This window comes from Canis lupus, chromosome 11 (assembly GCF_011100685.1).
Source record: "Canis lupus familiaris isolate Mischka breed German Shepherd chromosome 11, alternate assembly UU_Cfam_GSD_1.0, whole genome shotgun sequence".
Lineage (NCBI taxonomy): Eukaryota > Metazoa > Chordata > Mammalia > Carnivora > Canidae > Canis > Canis lupus.
The window spans coordinates 23,617,282-23,640,143 of record NC_049232.1 but is presented as its reverse complement, the minus strand read 5'-3'; the positions used below and the strand labels follow the sequence as shown (position 1 = coordinate 23,640,143).

The following is a 22,862-nucleotide window of genomic DNA, read 5'->3' as shown; positions in this document are numbered from 1 at the left end:
GTGGAGGGGGCCAGGGCCTTGGAATTGAGATGTAAGCTCATTGCCCAGGTCTGCCCAAAAGCTGGGTGACTTCATTTATTTTGACAATGGGGAGTGGGCTCCATATTGGGCTTGGGTGATAATGTGAAGAGACAGTATCTGTGAAGAACCAGTACACAAGAACTAGCACATAGCAGGCCTGCAACAAATGCCCTCTGCTGGCTGCCCCAACCTGAGGGCCAGAGAATGTCTGAATCTGCAGAGTTCCCCCCCAAACCAGGCTAATGTCTTTCCTGCAAAGCTTCCCACCCTCCTTCACAGGATGGAAGAGTGTGGGGGCCCCAGCGCAGGTGCTGGGGTGGGGGTGGGGTGGGCCAGCAGCAGCCCTGGAAGTGCTCAAGCTTTACAGTCCCACGGCAGGGGCTGTGTTCCCCTCCACTAGCTCAGACCCTGGGCCCTCCAAGAAGCCCTGAGCTTAAGGGAACCAGGTGCCTTCATTAAAAAAAAAAAAAAAAAAAAAAATTCTACAAATAAAGGGTGACTTTGTAAGGGGAGTGTGCTACATTCTTGGGGGCTCCCAGCAGTTTTACAGACCCAGACACAGAGCAAAGGCATTCAGGGATAGAGAACAGTTCCTACACCCACTAGGCTGGCAGGGGCCCAGGCCATAGGCAGGGATGGAACAGAGCAGGAAAGGCCCCTCCTCCAGCTCTTCACTGGTCTCCAATGGCAGACTTCCAGGCTGGCCCTACTGCAGATGTGAGGGAAGAAAGGGTGAGAGGTCCAGCTCAATGAAAGTCAGGTTCATGCAGCTCTTCTGTGTTAGGGGCCTTGAATCTCAGGGATAGCCTTTCCTTAAACGCACTTTGTCTTGCTTGTGGATATGGAATGGGTACATACAAGCCCTGGGTGAGAACACCCTTAAATCCCTCCTCTCCAGGCACTCCCAAAAAAAATGCAGTCCCTCTCAGGTCTCACTAAACATATTTGGGCAAGAACCAAATGCCCATGGGGACCTGGGTGGTTCAGTTGGTTAAGTGTCTGCCTTCAGCTCAGCCCATGATCTCAGGATTCTAGGATCCAGCCTTGCGTCAAGCTCTCTGCTCAACAGGGACTCTGCCTCTCCCTCTCCTTCTCTACTCTCTCTCTCTCAAATGAATAAAATCTTAATTAAAAAAACAAACAAATGTCACTAGTAGTGAACAGAAACCAAATTTTGATAAACTAACATTTCAGTACCTTGGTCCTTTAGCATATTGACTTTTAGAGGATTGACCTGGGGCCCCTAACAGACCAAACCCATTGCCTGGCAGATGGAAGAGGTCATCCCAAAGCTCTACCATAAATTCCTGTCCTGCTGTATGGCATTTGTCACCCCAGTGGCCTGCCAGGAACGTGGGCACAGTAACACGAGCTCACTTTTTCTGGTACTATAGGAGCATGTGGCTGAGTGAAATGGGGGAGCCAGCCCAAAGGGCTCTCCAACCTCCGACAGGTATGAACTAGAGAAACTTCTGGAGAACCCAAAATCAAACCATAAGCTGGAAATTTGTTTATATATCAGAAAGTCTGTATTTTACCCCAGGGTCCTTTTAAGCCTCCCTAGACCATTTAACATAGGGATTAAATGGAGCAACGAGAGGAGTCATAAAATAATGTGTACCAAAGAAAGACAAGTATACATGGATCATACAGTATAACTGTAATTTTGCGAAAGTCGAGAAGTTGTAATCAACTTACTGGAAAATTCAATTTGCTTAGGTCTGTTTGATGCCATTGCAACACTCATTTCTTTTTAAAAAAAAAATATATATGCAACCACCTCCCCCCACAACAATATAATACAGCTTTCTTATCCTGAAATAGTACAGGAGCAACTGAAAAGAAGAAAATTTACCATGGAACCATCCACCCTGCCAAGAGCCAGTCCTGCTGTCCCATGCATTCTTCCACACAGCCCCCATCTACCTCTTCATGGAACCAGCGACTCCCTGACTCACCACAGGCTTTCTGCTCTTCAGTACCTATAGCTCTCCCTTCCCTCCCCCTTTTCTACCTGAGGGAATACTTCTCATCCTTCAAGGTTCGCTTCAAGCCTACCTGCTCCACAAGACCTCCCCTGGCCCCCTCGCTGGAGGGGCTACCAGTAGCCACTCTCTGAAATCCCGGAATTCATGTCTGGAACCCATTTAAAGAAATCTTCCCAGACTGCTGGCCTTTGGTCCCCTCTACCACAGACACATCACAAAGCTGCCCGCATCTTTGCAGCCTGTGCTCCCTGGCAAAGATGCGGTGCTCAGCAAGGGTTCACCTTGATGTTTTCAAAGGACTACGCACATCAGAATAAAATGAATCTTCCATCTTAAGCCAAGGAGGGCCACTTAGGCAAACATACTTTTCACCCCAATCCAAGGGGATTTCCACATGTGTTACTCTTTTCCTCCACAGGATAAACAAAGTTAGTCTTTTCGTGGTATTTCAAATATACTATTAAAGAACTACTTCAAATGTTGTCTTCAAAGACAAAAATTCAGGGAAAGCTTATAAATACTTTTGTTAGTACAGCTGAAGAAGCAGCAACAAGAAAGGTAACTCTTCAGTCTAGGCCTCTCCCCTCTGAAGCTGAACCTCCCAGCCACCAACAGGGGCAAGCCTGCCCTCTTTCCGTGGCCTGAACCACCTCGACCTCTAGCCCACCTCCTCCCTCCATCCCCTCTCCCTGCCTGCCCCCCACTACTGCCTGTCCCTCACCTGCTTCCTTTTAACCCCTTCCCTCCTGTCCGCCCCCACAACAGCTCACCCTCCCTCCTGCCTGCCCCCATCTGCACATCCTTCCTCCCACCTACCCCCCACCTTCCCTCCACCTGGCCCTCCTACCTGCACACCCTCCCTCCCACCGGCCCCTCACCCCTCCCTCCGCTCCTGTCTGCCCCCCCTGCATACCCCCTCTCCTGCCTGCCCCCTCCCGCCTGCTCCTCTCCAGCATCCACATCTGGTTTCCCTTCCTCACAAGTTTCACAATGGACAGATTCTGCACTTCAAGGATTTATGGGTCCTGCTGCCCCTCCTTGCTTTTGATATGATTCCATTATGTGCTTAAAATCTAGGCTGTGCTCTTGGCTCCAGGGAGCTGTTTATGACAATTCTTTTACAGCCCTAAATCATTCACCGTTAGGAACCTGGTCCTGTTCAGAAGCAATGACTAGTTGCTAAGACAGAAACGTACAATGTATCTCAAACAGTTGGTTGAAAAGTTTTCTTCATACAAGATTAATTAAGGCTAATGTTCACCTGGCAGGTAAATCCTCTGAGCAATGCCTTTGACCTGGTCGTCTTACACATGGCTGAGACACTGATTTAGAAGCAAATTAGAAACATCCCCACTCCAAACCCAATCATTTCCTCCTTCTGCTGTGCTCCTTTCTCTGGGTGCTAGAGACTCTTTGATAGAAAGCTTGGTAGAAAGAAATACCAGCACTGCAAATGCCTACCTCTCCTTAACAAAGGGGACTGAACCATCTTTCATTTTCCATCTCTCCATTACATTTTTTCAGGAGAAGACAAAGAATTTGGGGAATAAGAAGACAAAGTGTTTATTCCCTGCCCTTGGCCAATGCTTCTCTTGCCTCCCAACTCCCTCTTTGTCACTCCTCCTTCACCAACACCCAGAAGGGTCTTCCCAACAAGTAAAACCTGATCACTGGATCCTAACACTTTTGGGCCTCAAGGGGTCCTTATCACTTAGGTGGTGAAGCCCAAGGCCATGGGCAGTATGGCCCTCATTCACAGATCCAGCCTTCCCGGCCAACCCCACCCCCCTACCCCCACCAGATCCCTGCCCTACCTTCACAGTGGTCTACTGACTAGTTCCCCCCAGACCTCCCCCTTTCCTGAGCACTTACTTAAGCTGTTGCCTCCACCAGGAATGTCCTGCTTGATGCCTGCCTTTTCAGACTGCCTCCTCCTCCCCCGCTGGAGCCTAATGCCCAGAGCTCACAAGTGTGCCTATCCTTCTCCTCCCCAGCCCTGCACAAGGCAGATCTGAGGGGGCTCCCATGTCTGTGTCTGAGACCACCATTTGAAGGAGGCTGGCAGAAACCACATTACAGCCTCTGATGCTAAATGTAGGGTGGCCATTTAAAATACAGGAACTTCAGTTAACTTTTATTATTTTTTTAACTTTGTTTTTTATTTAAATTCAATTAATTAACATATAGTGTATTATTAGTTTCAGAGGTAGAGGTCAGTGATTCATCACTTGCATAGAACACTCAGTGGCTGGTTACGTCCCTTGCCCTCCTTAATGCCTGTCACCCATCCTCCCACTACCCTCCCCTCCAGCAACTCTCCATTTGTTTCCTATGGCTAAGAGGCTCTTATGGTTTGTCCCCCTGTCTGATTTTGTCTTATTTTATTTTTCCCTCCCTTCCCCTAAGGCTCCTCTGTCTTGTTTCTTACACTCCACATATAAATTCCACACAAACAAAGAATAAATTTTTAGTGTAAGTGTGTCCCCACACATTGCCTGGGCATCGTGTATTTGTGTGTGCCAAATCTGGCAACCCTAACTGAATGGGAGCTCTGGGACACCCTCCAGGGGCAGGAGCTGAAGATCACATGCCAGCAGCACCGGTCAAGGGAAGCAGTGGGGAGACCTGGGCAAAAAGATAGGCTATGTTGCCCTGCTCTTTCCTCCTGGGGGGCTGGCATATGGCTGTTCTGAGCACAGTTCTGTAGCCACACTACTTGGAGGTAAAGATCAGCTCTGCCACCAGCTAGTTATGTTGGGCGAGTTACTTACCTTATCTTTGTCCTTGTGCCATTTTACAGATGGGGGTCACCCATCCTAGGTGTTTATGATGACTGAATAAATAAATATTTGTATAGCACTCAGAACAATCCTTGACACAAAGTAAGTGTTATATAAGTCTTTCACAAATACAAAGCAAAAGGAATTAGTCAAGCAAACCCAGAGATAAGGGGGGGGGGGTAGCTGAGGAGATTTTAAAAATAATAGTAAAATACAACAAGAACAGACATCTGTGGAGCACTTGCTATGTGATAAGACATTGCGTTGTGGGCATGCTTGTCCTGTATTAGCTTATTTAATCCCCACCATAGCCCTACTGTTATTTTTACTATCTTCTTTTTACAGATGAGGAAGCAGAGGCACAGAGAGGCAGCCTATGATAGACAACGATTCTAAACCAAGAAGTCTGACTCTAACTCACTAGACTGTATGGTAGGTAAACTGTGATCCATATTAATTCATTCATCACTCATTCATTCATTCATTCACTCATTAAGCACTTGCTGTATGCTAGGCCCTGGGTTCCTGCCAGGACACTGGAGTCAACAAGAACATCCTCTGAAGCTCCTGGACTGATGGGGAAGATCTTGAAGGAGTCTTTGCAGGTATGAGTGGTACTAAAGAGAAAATGGGTCTATAGACCACACAGACTGAGACAGAAAGAGGAAGAGGAAGGGAAAGGGGCAGATGTGCATGATCACAGAAGGCCTCCCTGTTAAATGATATCTTTGCAGAGTAAGAAGGTAAAGTAGCAACCAGCCTGGCCAAGGGGCAGGGGAGAAGCCTTCAGATGAACAGGTAGCCATCAAAGGAACTTGAGCTGGCAGTTTTCAAGGAACTGAAAAATAGAGAGTGTGGCTGGAGAAGGTGGGGACACCCCTGCAGTACAGGCCAGTGAGGGACAGAGGCCAGGACCCTGCTGTGAGTGTGAACCAGGACTGGCAGCAGAAGGAGGCAGAGCAACGCTAGGCAGGTAGGGCCTACATGAGCTGTGCTGCGGAAAGTATAGACAGCTATGATGACAAGGTCTAGATCCTCATCAGAGGGCTCACCTTCAGCACCAAGAACTCTCTGTGCTGCTTCTGTGGTGCCAACTGCAGGATAGGAGTGTCTACCACCCTACAAAGAAAGTGGGATTAAGGTGACCCAGGCCTCACTGTTTCAACTGAATGGTCTTGAGTTCCTTTTATAATAAGAACATCCTAATAAACCAGAAAGCAAGGAGAAAACCTTTTACAAATGCCCAAAGCCCTGCTACTCAAAGAGAATGATGTTTGTATCTCTTACTTTGCCATGCTTTATATAGCGGTTGCTGTCTTACATACTTGCAATCATGGTGTTTACACGACCTTGTGTTGTCTCTCCTCACTGCATAAGTATTTCCTCCATGAAATTCCACAGATTCTGTAATCAGGAGTCTTCATACCAGTATAATATTTCATTCAGGGCCTTCACTGTTTACTTAACCAACATCCCATTGTTGGACATTTAGTTAACTCCTTATTTGCACATGGGATTTCTCCCTTATCAACTGTTTAAATAGATCTGAAGTGTATTAATAGGGTGAAGCAGCTTATTTCAAACAGTCTGGATAGATACTATAAATATAACTTCCCCAAATCTTGTACCAATTTATAAGTCCACCAGTGATACCTAAGTGATGTTTCTGCCCTTTCCCATTGTCCGCTTCAGATATTACTCTTTAAAATAAATATTCATCATCAGGTAAGATCCAAACCAAGATGCCATGATACTACAGCATTAATGTGGGTTTCCTTGATTGCTAATGAAGACGCACATTCTTTCATGAGTTGGTTAATAATTGCTTTTCTTTCTGTTTTCCCCCTGAATTGCCCTTCGATGTCCTTTGCTCATTTGTTTGTTAGGGCCTCCTTTGAAAATATCTTTGCTTGGGTTCTTGATATAGTAAAGATGCTTGTCTGCAGTGAGGTGGTGTTGAATAAATAAGTGGCAAGATAAATACTAACAGTGAGTCTGTTATCTTTACTGCAAGCATCCTGTTGCATGTTTGGGGGAACACACTAGCATCCTCAGTTACCCTCCTGAGTGGCAGAGCCACTCTACTCCTCAAGGCTGCCTGAAGCCTAATTAGACACTGTTTGGCTACCCCCTTGCACTACTTCTTCTAGGCTTAATTGCTCAGGCTCCCTAAACATTCTAAGAATAAAGAATGAAACCCAACAGTTGTCCTGAGGAAACCTCAGCCTACATCCTTCTCTCCTCCAGAGTAAGGTCCTGGGGAGAGGGTCAGTATGCAGAACTGTGCTGAAGGAAAGCCAGCAAAGAGGAGGCCATTGGCTGCCCAGGGTCCCACAGATTGTGGGTGACAGAGAAAGGCACACAGACCTCCACCATGGGGAAGTGCTGTTTCTTGGCTCCCTGGGCAGGAAACCAGCCTTGACCAGTCAAGATCCACCGGCTCAGCAGACCTATGAGGTGGTAGCCAGATACCTGCAGGGTTTCCTTGAAAACCACACTCCTACTCATTCACCTTCTCCTCCTCCTCCTAGCAAACACTTTTCTGAAACAAATGCACTGGGAAGAACTGGCTTTCCTGGGAACATGGTCTTGCCAGTGGCCACATTCACCCACCCCCAACACACTCTCTCTGTCTCTCTCTCTCTCTCTCCCCCTCTCTCCCCTCCCCTATTCCCTTCTCTTTCTCGCATGCCCTTTCCCTCTCTCACCTAATCTTGTAGTCTACATAGACTGGTTTCAGCACTGCTCTATCAAAGACACCTGGTCTTTTGCCTGAAACACACTTTTATTTATCAAAAATGTGGTAAATCACTGCAATTGGCACTGAGGATGAGCAAGAAAGACACAGACCCTACCTTCACAGAACCAGCAGATCAGAAGATGACCCACAATATACTCCCAAAGAAACATGCACATTGTACAGTGTGAGGTCATTGCACATACAATGTAAAAAGTAAAATAGGATAGGTTAAGGGCACAGAGAGTGACTGCAGGCACAGGGAGGAGGAGGGTGACAATGGGACTGACTACACGGAAGAAGAGGGCCACCTGCCAACACGTGGGCAGCAGCAGTTTGGGCAGAGGGGCCAGCAAGGACAAAGATCCCAAGATAGGGTCAGGCTCTGCATATCTGAGGAAGAAGACAAGGCACTCTGATGGAGCATGCCCATGGGGAGAGAGGTGGATGCTGGTCACCAGGGGACCGGCTTTGCCTCTGGGTGAGATCAGAAGCCAGTAGGCACTGAGCAGGGGTTTACCCCCAGGAGATCACCATGTGAAGAGCAAAGACTATAAGGGGGTAGGAGTGCTCTCCTCTCACTGTCACCTGGTTAACTCCTTCTCATCCTTCACACTGCAATCCAGTGGGCATTTCCTTGTGGGAAGCCACCCCCACCTCCCTACCTGGTCGGATCCCCTGGTGAGCCCCACAGCATCAGCTTCCCTTCAATACATCTAGCTCTGTAGTAATTTGATGTGCATCTCTGGTTGTCTGAGTAATGTCTGTCTTCCCCCACTAGACTCCTTGGGAACAGGTACACCCCTCCTCTGTTCACCTTATATCCCCAGCACCTTGCACAGAGTCTGGCACACAATGGGTGCTCAATCACTGTAAACAGAATGAATATGCAAATTTGTAGCATCTCTGCCAATTTTTCCACTCCCTCAAGGAGCGATTTTCTGCTTCTATTTCCTTCCATCTTTGTACCCCCCACAACTTGCTTGTACCCCTTCCACAGAAGCCAGCATGACCATAAATACCTTTAGGTACCTACACACACACACACACACACACACACACACACATACAGAGTGAGAGAGAGAGAGAGAGAGAGAGACTGTGCTCCAGAGAGCAGGATCATGTGTTTGGTCTTTCACTGCACCCCAGGGATCCCCTTCAATTAGGCAGTGCCGCTGTGCACAAAACTCCCTTACTTATATCCACCTCACCCTGCCTCATCCACCTGCCCAAAGACCCCTCCCCACCAACATGAGCTCAGTAGAGAATCTACACCCTAAAGGCAAGTCAAAGGTCAAGACATCCTCTCTCTCCCAGTTGAGCAGCATCATCCACAGACAGGCTGGCAGCAGGAAGCCCTCATCCTCTTCTATACCAGTGACCCTGGAAGAGCTCACACAAATAGGAGTGAGCTCTGCTTACAAAAACACACGGTTGTATTTGGGGGCACCTGGGTGACACATTTGTTTTTTTGTTTTTAAGATTTTATTTATTTATTCATGAGAGACACAGAGAGAGAGAAGCAGAGACACAAGCAGAGAGAGAAGCAGGCTTCATGCAGGGAGCCTGATGTGGGACTCCATCTCCGGTCTCTGGGATCACGCCCTGAGTTGAAGGCAGACGCTCAACCACTAAACCACCCAAGCGTCCCACTGGCACATTTGGCTAAGCATCTGACTCTTGGTTTTAGCTCACAACATGATCTCAGGGTCTTGAGATCCAGCCCTGCATTGGGCCCCATACTCAGTGCAGAGTCTGCTTAAGACTCTCCCTCTCCCCTTCCCCACAGCATGCATCGTGTGTATGCTCTCTTGTTCTCTCAAATAAATAAATCTTTAAAAAAAAAACACACATTGCTATATTTCGGTTTCAAAGATGAGCATACATAGACTAAAGAATACAACTAGGGATGATACTTTGGACTGTATGACTTCTGGTCTGGCCCTGGAAGTTGGGAAATTGGCCCATATTTTTAGGGCCAACCACTTTTTCCTACAAAAGCTCAGTGCCTGTGATCCCTGATGCTCTTAGATCCCACTTAACTAATAAGCACTGTTAATTAAAAAAAAAAATCTATTCCATATGCTCTGAGAAAGCTTTGTAAGGTAAGAAATTTTTTGCAGAATAAAATGCATTTTAGTTTTTGAAGAGCAACTTGTATTAAAAGCCTTAAAATAGGCATGACCCATGGCCCAGTGATTCTGAGACATGATCAATTTTTAAAGGGCTACCCCAAAATTAAGTTACAAGAATATCTGCCTCGCAGCATTGCTTCTGAGATAATATGGTGGAAAACAATTGACATGTCTAGCAGAGAGTAATTACTTAAAAGTAATTATGTCACATCTGTACAATGAAATATGCTGCATCCAAAATATGAACAATACACAGAACTTATTGAGCACTTACTCTGTGACAGGACCATATTAAAAGCTTTAAAGGTACCACCTCATTTAATTCACCCTAAGCTGTAGCTATCATTATTATTGCCATCTCACAGATTAGAAAATCAGTATCAAAAACAGTTAAGTCGGGGATCCCTGGGTGGCGCAGCGGTTTGGCGCCTGCCATTGGCCCAGGGCGTGATCCTGGAGACCCGGGATCGAATCCCACGTCGGGCTCCCGGTGCATGGAGCCTGCTTCTCCCTCTGCCTGTGTCTCTGCCTCATTCTCTCTCTCTCTCTCTGTGACTATCACAAATAAAAAAAAAAAAAATTATTTAAAAAAAAGTTAAGTCATTTGCCCCAGATCACACAGCTAGTAGTAGGATTCACATCCAGGCAGTCTGACATAGAGACACCAAGCTCTCAGGCACAATGCTCTATGACCTCATATGATGCTATTTTTAAAAAAATATTTTATTTGTTTATTTGACAGAGAGAGAGAGCACACAAGCAGGAGAAGAGGGGCAGAAGGAGAAGCAGGCTCCCACAAAGCAGAGAGCTCAACACGGGGCTCGATCCCAGGATCCCAGGATCATGACCTAAGCTGAAGGCAGATGCTTAACCAACTGAGTCACCCAGGCACCCCTCATATAACACTATTAAAAGAGAGACTGGAGAAGCAAAACCAGTCACATGGGAGAATGCTGATGATACAATGATAGGTAAAACAAGTGGGTTATTAAACAGGACACACACACACTGGTCACATTTGTGCAAATGCATGCAAGCAAAGACAAAAGGGTTTAAAAAGATAACACTGTTAGCATCTTGGTGTAGACCTCTGAGTGGATGGAGGTGTGTTTTTTTATGTTTTCTTCTGCTTATGTTTTCTGATAGTTCTGTAACAAATGTTTTGGTTTTGTACTAAGAAAAAAACTTCAAAAGATTAAAAAGTTTTGTAATTAATGTTAATGTCAAAAATCACTCCATTGCACTCATCTGCATAAACCCAAATGTCCAGCTGTTGACATTAGTTTACATATTGATACGACTACATGCATAGGACTCAGGAAATGGCCTGAAGCCAGATCAAGTTCTACAGGCTCTTCGTGGCCAAGCATCCTCTCAAGGCAGCCAAGGTCTCAAACTAGGAAGAGACAATACACATTTTCCTACTCTGCCCCTAGCAGCCTGCCCTCCCCATCCACCCAGGACCCTCTCTGGGTATCTGTACCCCCAGAGAGTTATCAGGCTGACAGCACAGAGCTTTGCTAGCTAGAATAACCTGGCAGCTTCTGCCCTGGCTTCAGCTCTGGCCTGGGAGCCAAGCCCAGGGACCCTTGGAGCCCGAGACACACCATCCCCTGTCGCTGGGTCTAAGAAGGAAGCACCTCACCAAGTGCCTGAGGGAGGCAGGACAGCCCAGAGACTGGAGCCCCAGTTCTGCACCCATAGACACCAGGGCCCCTCCTGGCCTAACCACCGGCTTCCTGGCCACATGATCTCAAGCAAGTTATTTCTTCTGAGTCTGTTTCCACGATCATCAAATAAAGAATTAAAACACCAACTTGGGGGATCCCTGGGTGGTGCAGTGGTTTAGCGCCTGCCTTTGGCCCAGGGCGCGATCCTGGAGACCCGGGATCGAATCCCACGTCGGGCTCCCGGTCCATGGAGCCTGATTCTCCCTCTGCCTGTGTCTCCGCCTCTCTCTCTCTCTCTCTCTCTCTTTCTCTGTGTGACTATCATAAATAATAAATAAATAAATAAATAAACACCAACTTGGAAGACGATTTATAAAAATCAAAATAATATATATCAAAATACATACTATAACGATACCAATGAGTAATATTTCCTGGGCACCAATTATGGGTCAGGCAGCCTGCTGAACACTTTACATGTCTGATCTTACATATAGTTCTCACAGCCGCCCTATGACGGGCGGGCACTGTGACACTCCTGCCTTACAGAAAACAAAATGAAGGCTCAGAGTAGTAATGGAGCAGGAATTTCTATTGCCATGCCTTGGCCCACACCACTATACCACAGAGCTTGGCATATGTGTGGAATACGGACTTTGTCCAGATGGTTACCATTGCCACCTTTCCCTACTGGGCAGAGGCTTTAGAGAACGGTATGACAGCGAGGAACCCCTGGCTGTTCTCCCCATTCAGCAGACAGCTCCCACAGCCACAAACCACTTTAAGAAGCCTTCCTCTCAGAGTGACCAAATCTCCCTCACACACCTTTTGAGGCAGCCCCGGGGACCACAGGCAATAGCTTTGCTGCCATACAGCAGACGGCAACCTCCCTGCAGACCTGGCCTTGTGCTGCGGCCACCAAGGCCGCTGGCCCAGCAAGGACAACTCACGCCCTCCGAGTCAGGCCTGCTGGCAACCACACCTGGCACCTGCTCCAAAACCCTTTCTGTTCTCAGGAGATCTGGGCCGCGGGCCTGGGTCCCTCCGCGGCTCGGGACAGCAAGCCCGTCTGGCCAGAAGGAACCACGCGAAGCAGTGCCCTTAAGCAGCCTCCCAAGTGTTCGGGTACAGCCCGGGCACCAGCGGTGTGCGCGGGCTGGAGTCTGGGTGTGCAAGTGTGTGTGGAAGTGAGAGGGCAGCGGGTGTGAGCTTGCGTGTGCGCGCGTGGCTCCGGCCGAGCGCCGCTGCGACCACGGTCCCGGGGCGGGGAAGGTCTCCTCCCCCCACCTCGTTGAGAAATCTCAGTGAGTCACCGAGTGGTTCTGCATATTAATGAGCTCGCCGCGGCGAGGGCAGGCGCGGATTTAAAAGAGGCCCGGCGGGCGGAGGGAGGCTGCGGAGAGCGCGGAGCGGAGCGCAGAGCGCGGCGCGGCAGCCCCGGCACCACCGACGGCGCAGCGGGAGCGAGCGGAGCCGGGAGGCGCGCTCCGGGCACACAGAGCCGAGCCGAGCCGAGCCGAGCCGAGCCGAGCGGCCGGCGCCCTCCCCAGTCCCTGCTCCGCGCCGCGCCCCTCCGGCCAGCATGAGGCTCCTGCCAGCCGCGCTGCTCCTGCTGCTCCTGGCGCTCTGCGCCGCACGCGTGGACGGTGAGTGCCCGGGAGGTCCCTCGTTGCCGTGCCGTGCCGTGCCGTCCGGTCCCGGGGCACCCAGGCGCCAACGGCTGGGCTTCCTGGGACCCTGGAGGGTCTGGGTGAGGTCGGGGACAGGAGACCCCGCCCGCAGTTGAACGGCACCCTGCGCTCTCTCTCGCAGGATCCAAGTGCAAGTGCTCCCGAAAGGGGCCCAAGATTCGCTACAGCGACGTGAAGAAGCTGGAAATGAAGCCAAAGTACCCGCACTGCGAGGAGAAGATGGTTATGTGAGTTCTGGCTCCTCACCGTGAGCGTGTGCGCGCTGCTCTTAACCCGGTGCTGGGGCGCAGCATGGGGCTGGATCGGGCGGGCTAACAAACATTCCTCTGTGCCTCTGGCAAGGCCTTGGACCAGCCTTTGTAATTGCCCAGCGAGTCCTTGGGACGCTGGCGCGACAGTCTGAAAGAGTTTGGAAGGAGGGTCACTGTCCCGTGCTCTGGAAACAGCTTCTTGGGGTTCACCCTTGCTAAGATTCAAATGGGCAGCCTAGCTGCTTGCACTGCCCACCTTTCTGGGGTGGTCAAGGGGTAAATGGCTTCCGTTGTGCCAACTTTAGAACTTCCAAACCGAAGGCACTCAAAACACACCCAGAACTAGAATCTGTACCCAAACCGGGAGGCACACGTGCTGCCTTCCTGTTATTGGAGAGAGAATTAGAACAAATGTCTAAGTCCTCAGACCCTCCTTTCAGAGCCTTTTTTGGATCAGGGGACCACAGAGGGCCCATTTTTGGCTCCTAGAGATTTCATTTTGAGACTGATCCTCCATCTTCCACCACTGGTTTGTGGGTCCTTGAGCCGAGCAGTGCTGTGCAAAGTGTTCTGCTGGGGTTAACGTGCCATGCAGCTGGAGCCCTGCTTGGTGGGGATGCGAGGAATATTTTAAAAACTGGGGCAGAGTGAGAGAACACTGAGTTTCCTTGCTCCTCTGCCTTCCCAATTAACCACTTGAGTCCAGCACCACTGTTTCCCCATCAATACGCACTTGGCCAGGAAAGAAGCCCTTGGCAAAGCAGCTACCAAATATCTGCCATGGACCATTGGCCCCTCTTCCCCTCCCCCAGCAACAGGACACACTTTATTCTCAGTCTGGGCAAGTACTTTCTGTCTGCTGGACCGGCTGGCCCAAAGGCCTCCACAAGAGTGCATGCAAAGGCAGTTCCCACCCCCCACTGCCACCTGGGGGCTACAGAGTCAGGATGAAGTTAAGGGAATTTGCAAAGCCATGAGGCTTGAGCTGAACCCCACTGTCTTCCTGCCCAGGCACCTAAATTAACCTCCTGTCCTTGCCCCCCTGCCTTGCAAACTCAAGCCCAGAAGACCTGCTGGAAACTCCTTTTTGGTGAGGGCCAGAGTTCCCACAAGCTGAGGGAGGAGCTACAAGACCCCTTGGTTCCCAGCGTGGGGGCTGAAGATGGCAGGGGCACCGCAAATTAAGTCTGCACTCCTCTAAGTGCTGAAAACCACCCCAAGACGAGGTGCCAAGACCTTGCAGGGAAAGAGAAGCAGGGTATGGGATGCAGAGCCATCTCAAAAGACAGAACCCTCAATAAACAAGCTTACTTTTTCCTGGCTAAACTTGTCAGAATTGAGAAGAAACTGACAGCAGTGGGCAGGTGCAAGAGTTACGCAGCCCTGTGAAAACTTGCAGGGGCCTCTGGAGGTCCAAACACAGTAAGCATCTCCTAAACGTTCATCCACACCCAGGTCCCCCATCCCTGAAAGTCTAAACGTCCTCTCCTGTCTCAAGCTAAGAGTCTCTAGACAAGGGGCCAGCACTTTTTGCCAAAGCAGGTTTTCAGCCACAAAAGCTGAACAAAAGCAAGTTTTCCAGCTCACCCTGAGTCACCCAGAAATCTCTGATGAGGCTGGGGGTGGGGTGGGGTGGGGAGGGCAGTCTGCTTTGCAAGTGGGAGTTCTTGCACCAGAAGACTCCAAATTTTATAAAGGGCAATTTGTATCCTGTGTCCACTGAGCTCTTGCCAAAACCCTCGGCACCCAGAACCGCTGAGGAGAGGGGACGCAGGACCCAGAATTTCTGAGTAATTGCTGGGAACAGAAACCCTAATGTCTTCACCCTATAACCAATTTTCACAGTCCTAGTTTTGTGACAAGCATGTGAGGACTGTGGTGGGCCGGTTGAGTGTCCTCCCGTGTTGTCCCTCCCTTCAGGACTGTGGATCCTCAGCCTATACAGTGATCTAACTGTATAGGAATGGATTTTCATCAGGCTTCACCAAATCCTTCCATTCCATGTGCAAAACCGGCAGTGTAGGCAGAGAGAGCAGAGGGGTAAATTCCCACAGAGCAACCAGGTACCACAGGAAGGAGTTTGAGCACACTCCCCCCTGAAGCCTGCCTGGCCCATGCTTGAGACTGAGAAGAAGGGACAGGACCACGGGAGCAACTGGTCTCAGGGAGGACCACTGAAGGCAGAGCCCAGTCCATAGGCATTAGCAGAACTACTCCTGCTCTAGGAAGCTGAGGCTGTGGTGGGGGCCTTGAAATTCAGAGCACAGAGAAGGAAGAGAACAAGTTGCCCCCAAATTTCCTATCTCCATACTGGTGGCAAGATTTGATTTTTTTCTTCCCTGTCAACTGGTAGACTCAGTTCATAGAGGCCCTACTCCCATCTAGAATATGGCTCATGTGCCCTGTGACACTTTATCTTTAGGAACCTACAGGGCCCTAGCTGACCTCTCTCCTTCCCTTCTTGCTCTTCCCATCCTAGCCTCCAGCTACCCCTCTTTGGCCCTCAGCTCATTCCCCAGCGCCTAGTCCACCATCATCCCTTGCTTGTGCTATGACCTCTCATGGAGGGGCCCCCTCTCACCTTCCAGTTTTTCAGGTCCCCTAGGTGGTCTCTCATTCTAAAACACCACCCTTCCTCCCCCATCCAGAAGCTTCCTCCTAAATCCTGCTGCCTTGACCCAGCCCTGGCTGAGAGGGGCCTAGCAGTTTTGAGCAGCAGTCCTGCATCCCCAGCCAGGTTGTAGCTCTTATACTAAGGCTTCTCTTTCTCCTCAGCCACCCCATCTTCCATGACAAATACTAATGACAGTATTGTCATTACAGTGACACTCTTCACTGTGCATCTACCAGGTGCTAAGCATTCTGCATAGATTAAATCCTCTAATCACCCAATAACCCTAAGAGGTAGGTCCTATTATTAGACCCATTTTACAAATGGGCAAAATCATTAAGAGAGATTAACCAAGGTCCACAGACAGGTCTGGGATTCACACCCAGGCCTTATACTCTGTACAGTGAATGCCACCTGCTTCTCTGCCACATGGCTAAGGCCTCCACTGGATTGGGACACTGGCTGACAAGAGGCCTGAAGGGAGGCCTTATTTTATTGCTGGAGGCTGAGACAAACTGGGACTTCATGCTCAGGAATAAAAATGGGTTTCAAGGCCAGCAAGACTTAACTTCAAGATCCACAATGCCTAACCATGGGACAGTCTTCAGAAGATAAAGTGGAACTGGGGTTTGAAAGGTCAGAGACCACCACATGCGCAAAGCATGTCTGTCCTGTCTTGAGCTCCTTGCATCCAAGGAAAGAGGTCTCAGCATGTGCACCTTGCTGTCATTAGCCCTCTCCACCTCTCAGAGCAGCTGGAAGAATCCCCTGAGCTTTGTTCTCCAATGAGGCACGAGCCCTGTTAACAGTAGCCTCATGGGGGTAGGGACAAGGGTAGGGAGAGTATCCCAGACTCTAAGGTACCAGGGGAAAAGTGAAAGCCAATAACTCCATACAGGGTTAGCCCCTAATGTGAAATCAGAGATTAAGGGGACACCCAGAAACTTCCAAAGAGCCAGCCAGGCAGTGAGCACATGGACACACTCCCTTGAAAGGAAGGAGGAGGCCACAGTCTTTCCGTGTCCTGATTGGAACAGACCAGGACCACCCACAGGCCACACCAAGCCTGTCATTCAAGTTTCTCAATCCTCCACGTCATGCTGCTTCATTTCAGCATCACCACCAAGAGCGTGTCCAGGTACCGGGGTCAGGAGCACTGCCTACACCCCAAGCTGCAGAGCACCAAGCGGTTCATCAAGTGGTACAACGCCTGGAACGAGAAGCGCAGGTATGCCCCACCTCCTCACACCTTCCTTCCCACCTTCCCACAGCTCCAGATCCTAGACTCCCATCTAGCTCATTGAACCCCTATCTGATAGGTGAACACCCCCCACAGTAGCCATAGCAAGCAGATACCTAACCCGGCTTGCAGAACCCCATTCACAATTTCACAAAGGCTATTGCTCTCTTGGACAATTCTAAGCATCAAAAATGTATCCCTTTGTGAACTAAAGTTTGCACCATGTTAACTTTTTAAGTTGTAGTCTTAATTCCTCTTCTTTTTAAAGTAACTTAAATTCTCAGATCCCCAGTTTCCCTCTGTCAAATGAATGAGCAAGCACCTGGTATGGCTCTCTGTGATTCCTGTGTAAGTAAAACATGGCAAGTAATGGTATTAGTTAACTGTAACACTGGGTACAACACAAGATGGTGAGAACAGTGCCCTGCCAACAATACTCCCTCCCCTCCAGGTGCTCATGACAAAGCTGATAGACTCCTTCCTATGCAGATGCAGGGAGGGACCTTGGGCTTGACCCTTTAAAATCAGAGCCATAAAAATACATACATACATACATACATACATACATACATACTAAATAAATAAATAAATAAATAAATAAATAAATAAATAAATAAATAAATAAAATCAGAGCCATGCTTAATCTGGGAGGGCAGTAGTGATGAGATGACCAGAGCTGTGAACCAGATCCCTGTCTTCTCTGGGTTCTGTGTCCCCATAATAAGAAGGTGACTTTCCATTTCTAATCTCCTGGGGTCCTGTGTCTGGTGAGTTTCTGGTTTCCTCATATGGCATGCAGGTGAACCTGTCCCAGAACACAGCTACTCCTCATACACTCAGGGCCTGTCTACACCTGTACCTACATAGCATGTCTGGGGAATTGCGTGCACGTACACACGCAGAGGGGACTTCCTCAGGTGCTGGTGCCAGCACCTCATCCTGCAGAGGGGGGAACCAAGGCTAAGTGGAGGTGGGAAGTGACTTCCCAGGGAGCACAGGGCAGGAAGCCAGGCCTCCCAGGGTCACCTTCACCCTGTACAGAGCAGGTGCCTGAACCACCCTCCCATGGTCCCATGCAGCTCTTCCACTCTAAGCTCAGCCCATGACCAGCTCTCCCACAGCTGACACTCGGGTCCAACCCCAGTACCTGCGCCTTTTGTCCTGCCTCCAAAACTGCCTCGTCTGCAGCTGCTTGAAATAGAAACTGTTGAGAGCGAGAGATTATTTTCTATAAATCTGATGGGAATGAAGCCCTCTTTCTGGTCAGCACAGGTGGCTCATGTGACAAAAGCAGGACCTGCCCTATCCACTGTCAGTCTCCAGGCCCTGCGTCATCAAAGTGGAATGAGGCTAACTTCAGGGCCAGTCCATGGAAGCGGTTGAGAACATCTCCACCAGACTGCTGGCACTCCGGCATTTTGCATACTTTGTCCCCCAGCTCTCCACCTGGGCCATAGCTCTGATAAAGTGGAGGCAGGCCTGGGACAATGAACTCTCCTCTTTTTATTTCTACAAATTCCAATGATGAGAGCATCTCTGTTACCAGGCCTCCCATCACTTCATTTTAAAATGAGCTTGTCTTCTTTCCAGGGAAGCTGAGCCATCCTGGGAGAGGAAGGGGGCAATCCCTTGCCCTCCCCCTCCATGCCCCCTATAAGAGGTTGAAAATGTCTCCATGAATGTACAATGGAAAGAAATGAACTATCTGGAAATCCTCTTTGTAGAGACAGCAAGAGAATCATAAACATAGCGTAGAGAGAGGAGAAGCCAGCCAGGCAGCCCAGGCCTTGAAGCCAGACTAGCAGCTCCATATCTCAGAGCTGTGAGCTTCCAGCTGCCATGGGAAGCAGCAGCAGCATCAGAGCACAATTAGGTGGTCTTACTCAAATCAGGAATGAGGCAGAGGAATCAGTTGGCTGTCTGAGCATGAAGCATGGCCTTGGAACAGCCAGGGGGCAGAAGAGAAGGGATTTAAGTTAACTAAAGAGAGACAGCCTGGAAGATGAGGGGGAAAGGTCAGCTTGGGAATGCACACAGGCCCCACAACCACTAGAGGAGGTGACCTTGAGCCACAGGCCTACGAGATAGCCCCAGGCCAGCCTAACTACTACCATCCTTCATCTTTGGTCAGGAGCTTCTAGAACTAGCATTTTTCTGGAGGACATGCATTCTCTGGGCAAAATAGACAGAAAGATACCATCCTAAATTGAAGGAGGGAGTGCCTATCCTCCCCTGTTGCATCCCTGCTTGTGCTAGAGACAGACCTCATTACCACCACTGACATTCAGTGTTCATTGGGCAAATCTGAAGTCCCTTGTGCCTCAGTTTTCTCACATATAGAGAGGGTCTGCTCCATAGGGCTTTGAGGGTTGCAGAGGTGGAAGCTGTTGAGAATGTACAAAGCCAGATTTGGGTAAGCTTTGTGGTCCATGCGATGACCTCCTCTGAGATGTTCCCCACTCCCACCCCTGCTTCTCCCAAGCTCTGGCGTTCCTGGAAGGGGCACTCCTAAAGACAAGGATGAAGCAGTTTAGCCACTGTCCTGTGGATCACCTGCATCATATCCTGAGCCACTTACACGGGTATTTTCTCTTCCTAGGGTCTACGAAGAGTAGGGTGAAATATCCCACATGGGAAAACTTCACACCAGCTGGGAGACAAGCAAAGGACTCTGCAGATAAAAAAACAAACCTTTTCTTTCTCACAGGCATAAGACACAAATTATATATTGTTACAAAGCACTTTTTACCAAGGGTCAGTTTTTACATTTTATAGCTGTGTGTGGAAGGAAGGCTTCCAGATGTGAGACCCTTCTCTCTTGTGCTCCAGACTTTATCACACACTGCTTTTTACCGAAAAGGGGGAAACTCATGCCTTTCCTTTGTAAAAAAAAAAAAATGCTTTTTTTGTATTTGTCCAGACATCACTACATCTGAGCTTTATAAGCGCCTGGGAGGAACACAGAGCTTGGTTGAAACATTTCATAGCAGCATTGCTCCGTTGCTAATGCAGGAAGCTTCCGCTCAGAGGTCCTGGCGCCTCAGCACAGCTGCCACGGGCTCTCCTGGGCTCATGGTTGGTCACAGCCTCAGGGGGACTCCACAGTGGCCCCTGTCATGGGGCAAGCAGAAGCCAATCTCTCGGCATCTGTTCTTTGAGGAACCTGAGGTTGGCTGCCAGAGAAATGTGCTTCATTCCCACCCCCATCTCCTGGTTTATTTTTGCATACTCTAGGAAACATTTCCAAGATTCTGGGATGGCAAAGCATAAGGTCCTTAAGGAAGGGGTTGGGTCTTCTTCTTGTGAAAGGTTCACTGCTTCAGTATTTAATGCTCTGGAAGCACGTGAAGTTCCCAACACTGTTAGCAAAACCTTACAAGAAAACCTAATACAAGAAATACAAGAAAACCGATACATGCACAATCCCACAGCTACAGACACACCTTCTATTGATGATGGAGAACCTTCAAAGCATGTCTCTTTCTCTCCTTGCAACAGAATAGGCAGTACAGAAGAAGCATTCTATCTGCGATTCCCCCGTGTAATTCAATGTTAAATAGCGCAGTCCTCTTTGAAAGCTGAGATGACCACATGCCCTTTCCTTTGTAAATATACTCTGAAGAAAGCCCCCTCCACACACTGCCCCTTCAGTATATGCCTCGTTGTACTGCTGTGTCATATGCTACGCACATGTCAGAAACCATTAGCGTTGCATGCAGGTTTCATATTCTTTCTAAGACAAAAAGAAAAGTAATAAAATATATTTGAAATGTACCAAATTCTAGACTACTGACTTTTTTCTATTCAGTGAGGCCAGAATAACAATCAAATGTTTACCGCATTGTAAATAAACAGGGACCAATGCAGTGGAAAGGAAGGAAAACTGGTGTTTCCCAAATACCTGTTAATATCGTCACCTTTGTGGAATGCCATTACAGTCCTACAGCCAGAATGCAAGGTCTTAAAGTCTCAGGGCTGGTTCATCAGAATAACCAGGTCCATACATCTGGAACTAAAGGGTCACACTAGGGTCCCCATTTAGGGAAGATAGTAGATGGGGGACCAGGCAAGATCTATACAGTCCAGGGCAGCCATGATACCAGTGGGGTTCAGGGAGAGGTGGAAAGTACCCGCTGTGGGGCTGAGGGGCTCTGGAGCCAGGCTGTCAGGGAGTTACAGTCACAGAAATACTGAGGCTCTCTTTCAGCTTCTGCAAGATGAGGGTGATGAACACATACCTCATGCACTTCTGGGGACTGCAGGAGGCAATACACATAAGGCACTCAGGATAATAGGGCATGATGAACACTTGGTAAATGTCAGTACCCTTAGTATTCACAAGACCAGGCCACTCCGTACTTTGCGCAAACCACCCACAGCCCCACAGTCCACTGTATTCAAGTCAGCCAGGCCTTAAAATAGGCCTCTATGTGCCCACCTGTGTCCCCCACACTCCACAGGACTGACTAAAGGGACAGCCTCCACCTGTCCACACTTCTTATGCACTACACCAGGGATGAGAAGTCAGGTGCCCACATGCACTTCACTTCTGAGGATGGTTTCCTGACATGCACTTACCTCTGTTGCCTCTGCCAACACTTACAGGGACACATAGCAAGTACCCTGCCCTAGGATGTCCTCAGCAGAATGCTGCAATAGACCCTTTACATCATGGCCTCCTCTCCTAGCAATGCCAAGTTATACCAAATTTATTCCTGAGGAAACTGAGGACCAGAGAGGTTAAGAAAGTTGCCCAAGGTCACTCATCACACTGCTCCAGTAGCAGAGCCTGCCAGCCTTTCTGCTGAGAGGAGCAGGACAGAGTGGGCCAGGGCCACTGTGAATGCCGGGGCTTGGTCCCACCTTTCCCTTCATTATGGAGAAAGAAGGAAGACTGGATATGGAAGCCCAGACACTAAACAACAGAACAGAGCAGGAGGGCCCCAGTAGGAGGGCACATACCAAGGCGGGGGAGACCAGAGGCCAGGCCTCTCTCCCTGGGAGCCCTGAACCCTACCTGGCCCCAGATCAGCACACCATGGGACCTCACAAGGGAGGGTCACTGTAAGGAGGTCGGCTGAAGGACCCCCATACACACACCTCCAGCCTGACAACTCTAAGGCATGAGAGCATGGGGCCATGGGGCACTGGGTTCTCTGTGTTGCTCCCTGAGTTTCAGCCTTCACCTTCTGCTCATTCTAAGCTCACCACACACATGTCCTCCCCTTGCTCTCTCATTCTCATCTGTGGTTCCAGGACCAGCACCTCCTCTCCAGCCCTGCTTGCCCATGTGTCCCCCCAGGGTTCTCTGACCTCCCAAGGCACAGAAGGGATTCTTAGGAACAGTAACAACGCCCCCTTACAGTGTGCCAGGCACTGACCTGGGCACTTGCCCTGCATGCTCAACCTCCACCCTACCAACCATGCTGTACTGCAGGTGCCCAGACAAGTTAAGAAATTCATTTAGGAGACACAGTCAGTAGGGGGAGAAGTGGACTTCTCGACCCCGTCTGTCAGGGAGCAGAAGGAGGAGAGAGTGTGTGTAAATGTTTCATCTCCTACAGAGACTGTGTATCCCTGGAGAACGAAGACTGGGCTATGCTTCCTGTATGACTTAGGCCCTGTCCTCCAATAGGCAAGTATTAGGTGGACCACTAAGGATAGGCTCTTAGCCCCAACAATTCACTAAACACCAAACGAGGACCCTCTGGCGCCAGAAACCATGCTCAGCTACAGGG

At 49.3% G+C, this 22,862-nt stretch overlaps 2 protein-coding genes across 2 annotated transcripts in view; one reads left to right on the top strand and one right to left on the bottom strand.

Moving 5' to 3' along the window:
• LOC102152433 (transcription initiation factor TFIID subunit 4) overlaps nt 1-22,862 on the bottom strand; it is a 172,700-nt gene that overhangs the window by 126,420 nt on the left and 23,418 nt on the right. The gene's annotated exons all lie outside the window — the stretch shown is intronic.
• Nucleotides 12,738-20,898, top strand: CXCL14 (C-X-C motif chemokine ligand 14). Its single transcript, XM_038552223.1, has 4 exons — nt 12,738-12,977; nt 13,144-13,249; nt 16,999-17,112; nt 19,724-20,898. The coding sequence occupies exons 1-4, from the start codon at nt 12,914-12,916 to the stop codon at nt 19,737-19,739; spliced, it is 300 nt and encodes a 99-aa protein (XP_038408151.1). The 5' UTR covers nt 12,738-12,913; the 3' UTR covers nt 19,740-20,898.

What these genes read in the sequence shown, in the direction of transcription:
- CXCL14 (XM_038552223.1), top strand. Translation starts at nt 12,914, where the DNA reads ATGAGGCTCCTGCCAGCCGCGCTGCTCCTGCTGCTCCTGGCGCTCTGC. An exon ending in CTGCGCCGCACGCGTGGACG is followed by an intron (nt 12,978 to 13,143) that starts GTGAGTGCCCGG and finishes TCTCTCTCGCAG; the next exon opens with GATCCAAGTGCAAGTGCTCC. An exon ending in TGCGAGGAGAAGATGGTTAT is followed by an intron (nt 13,250 to 16,998) that starts GTGAGTTCTGGC and finishes GCTTCATTTCAG; the next exon opens with CATCACCACCAAGAGCGTGT.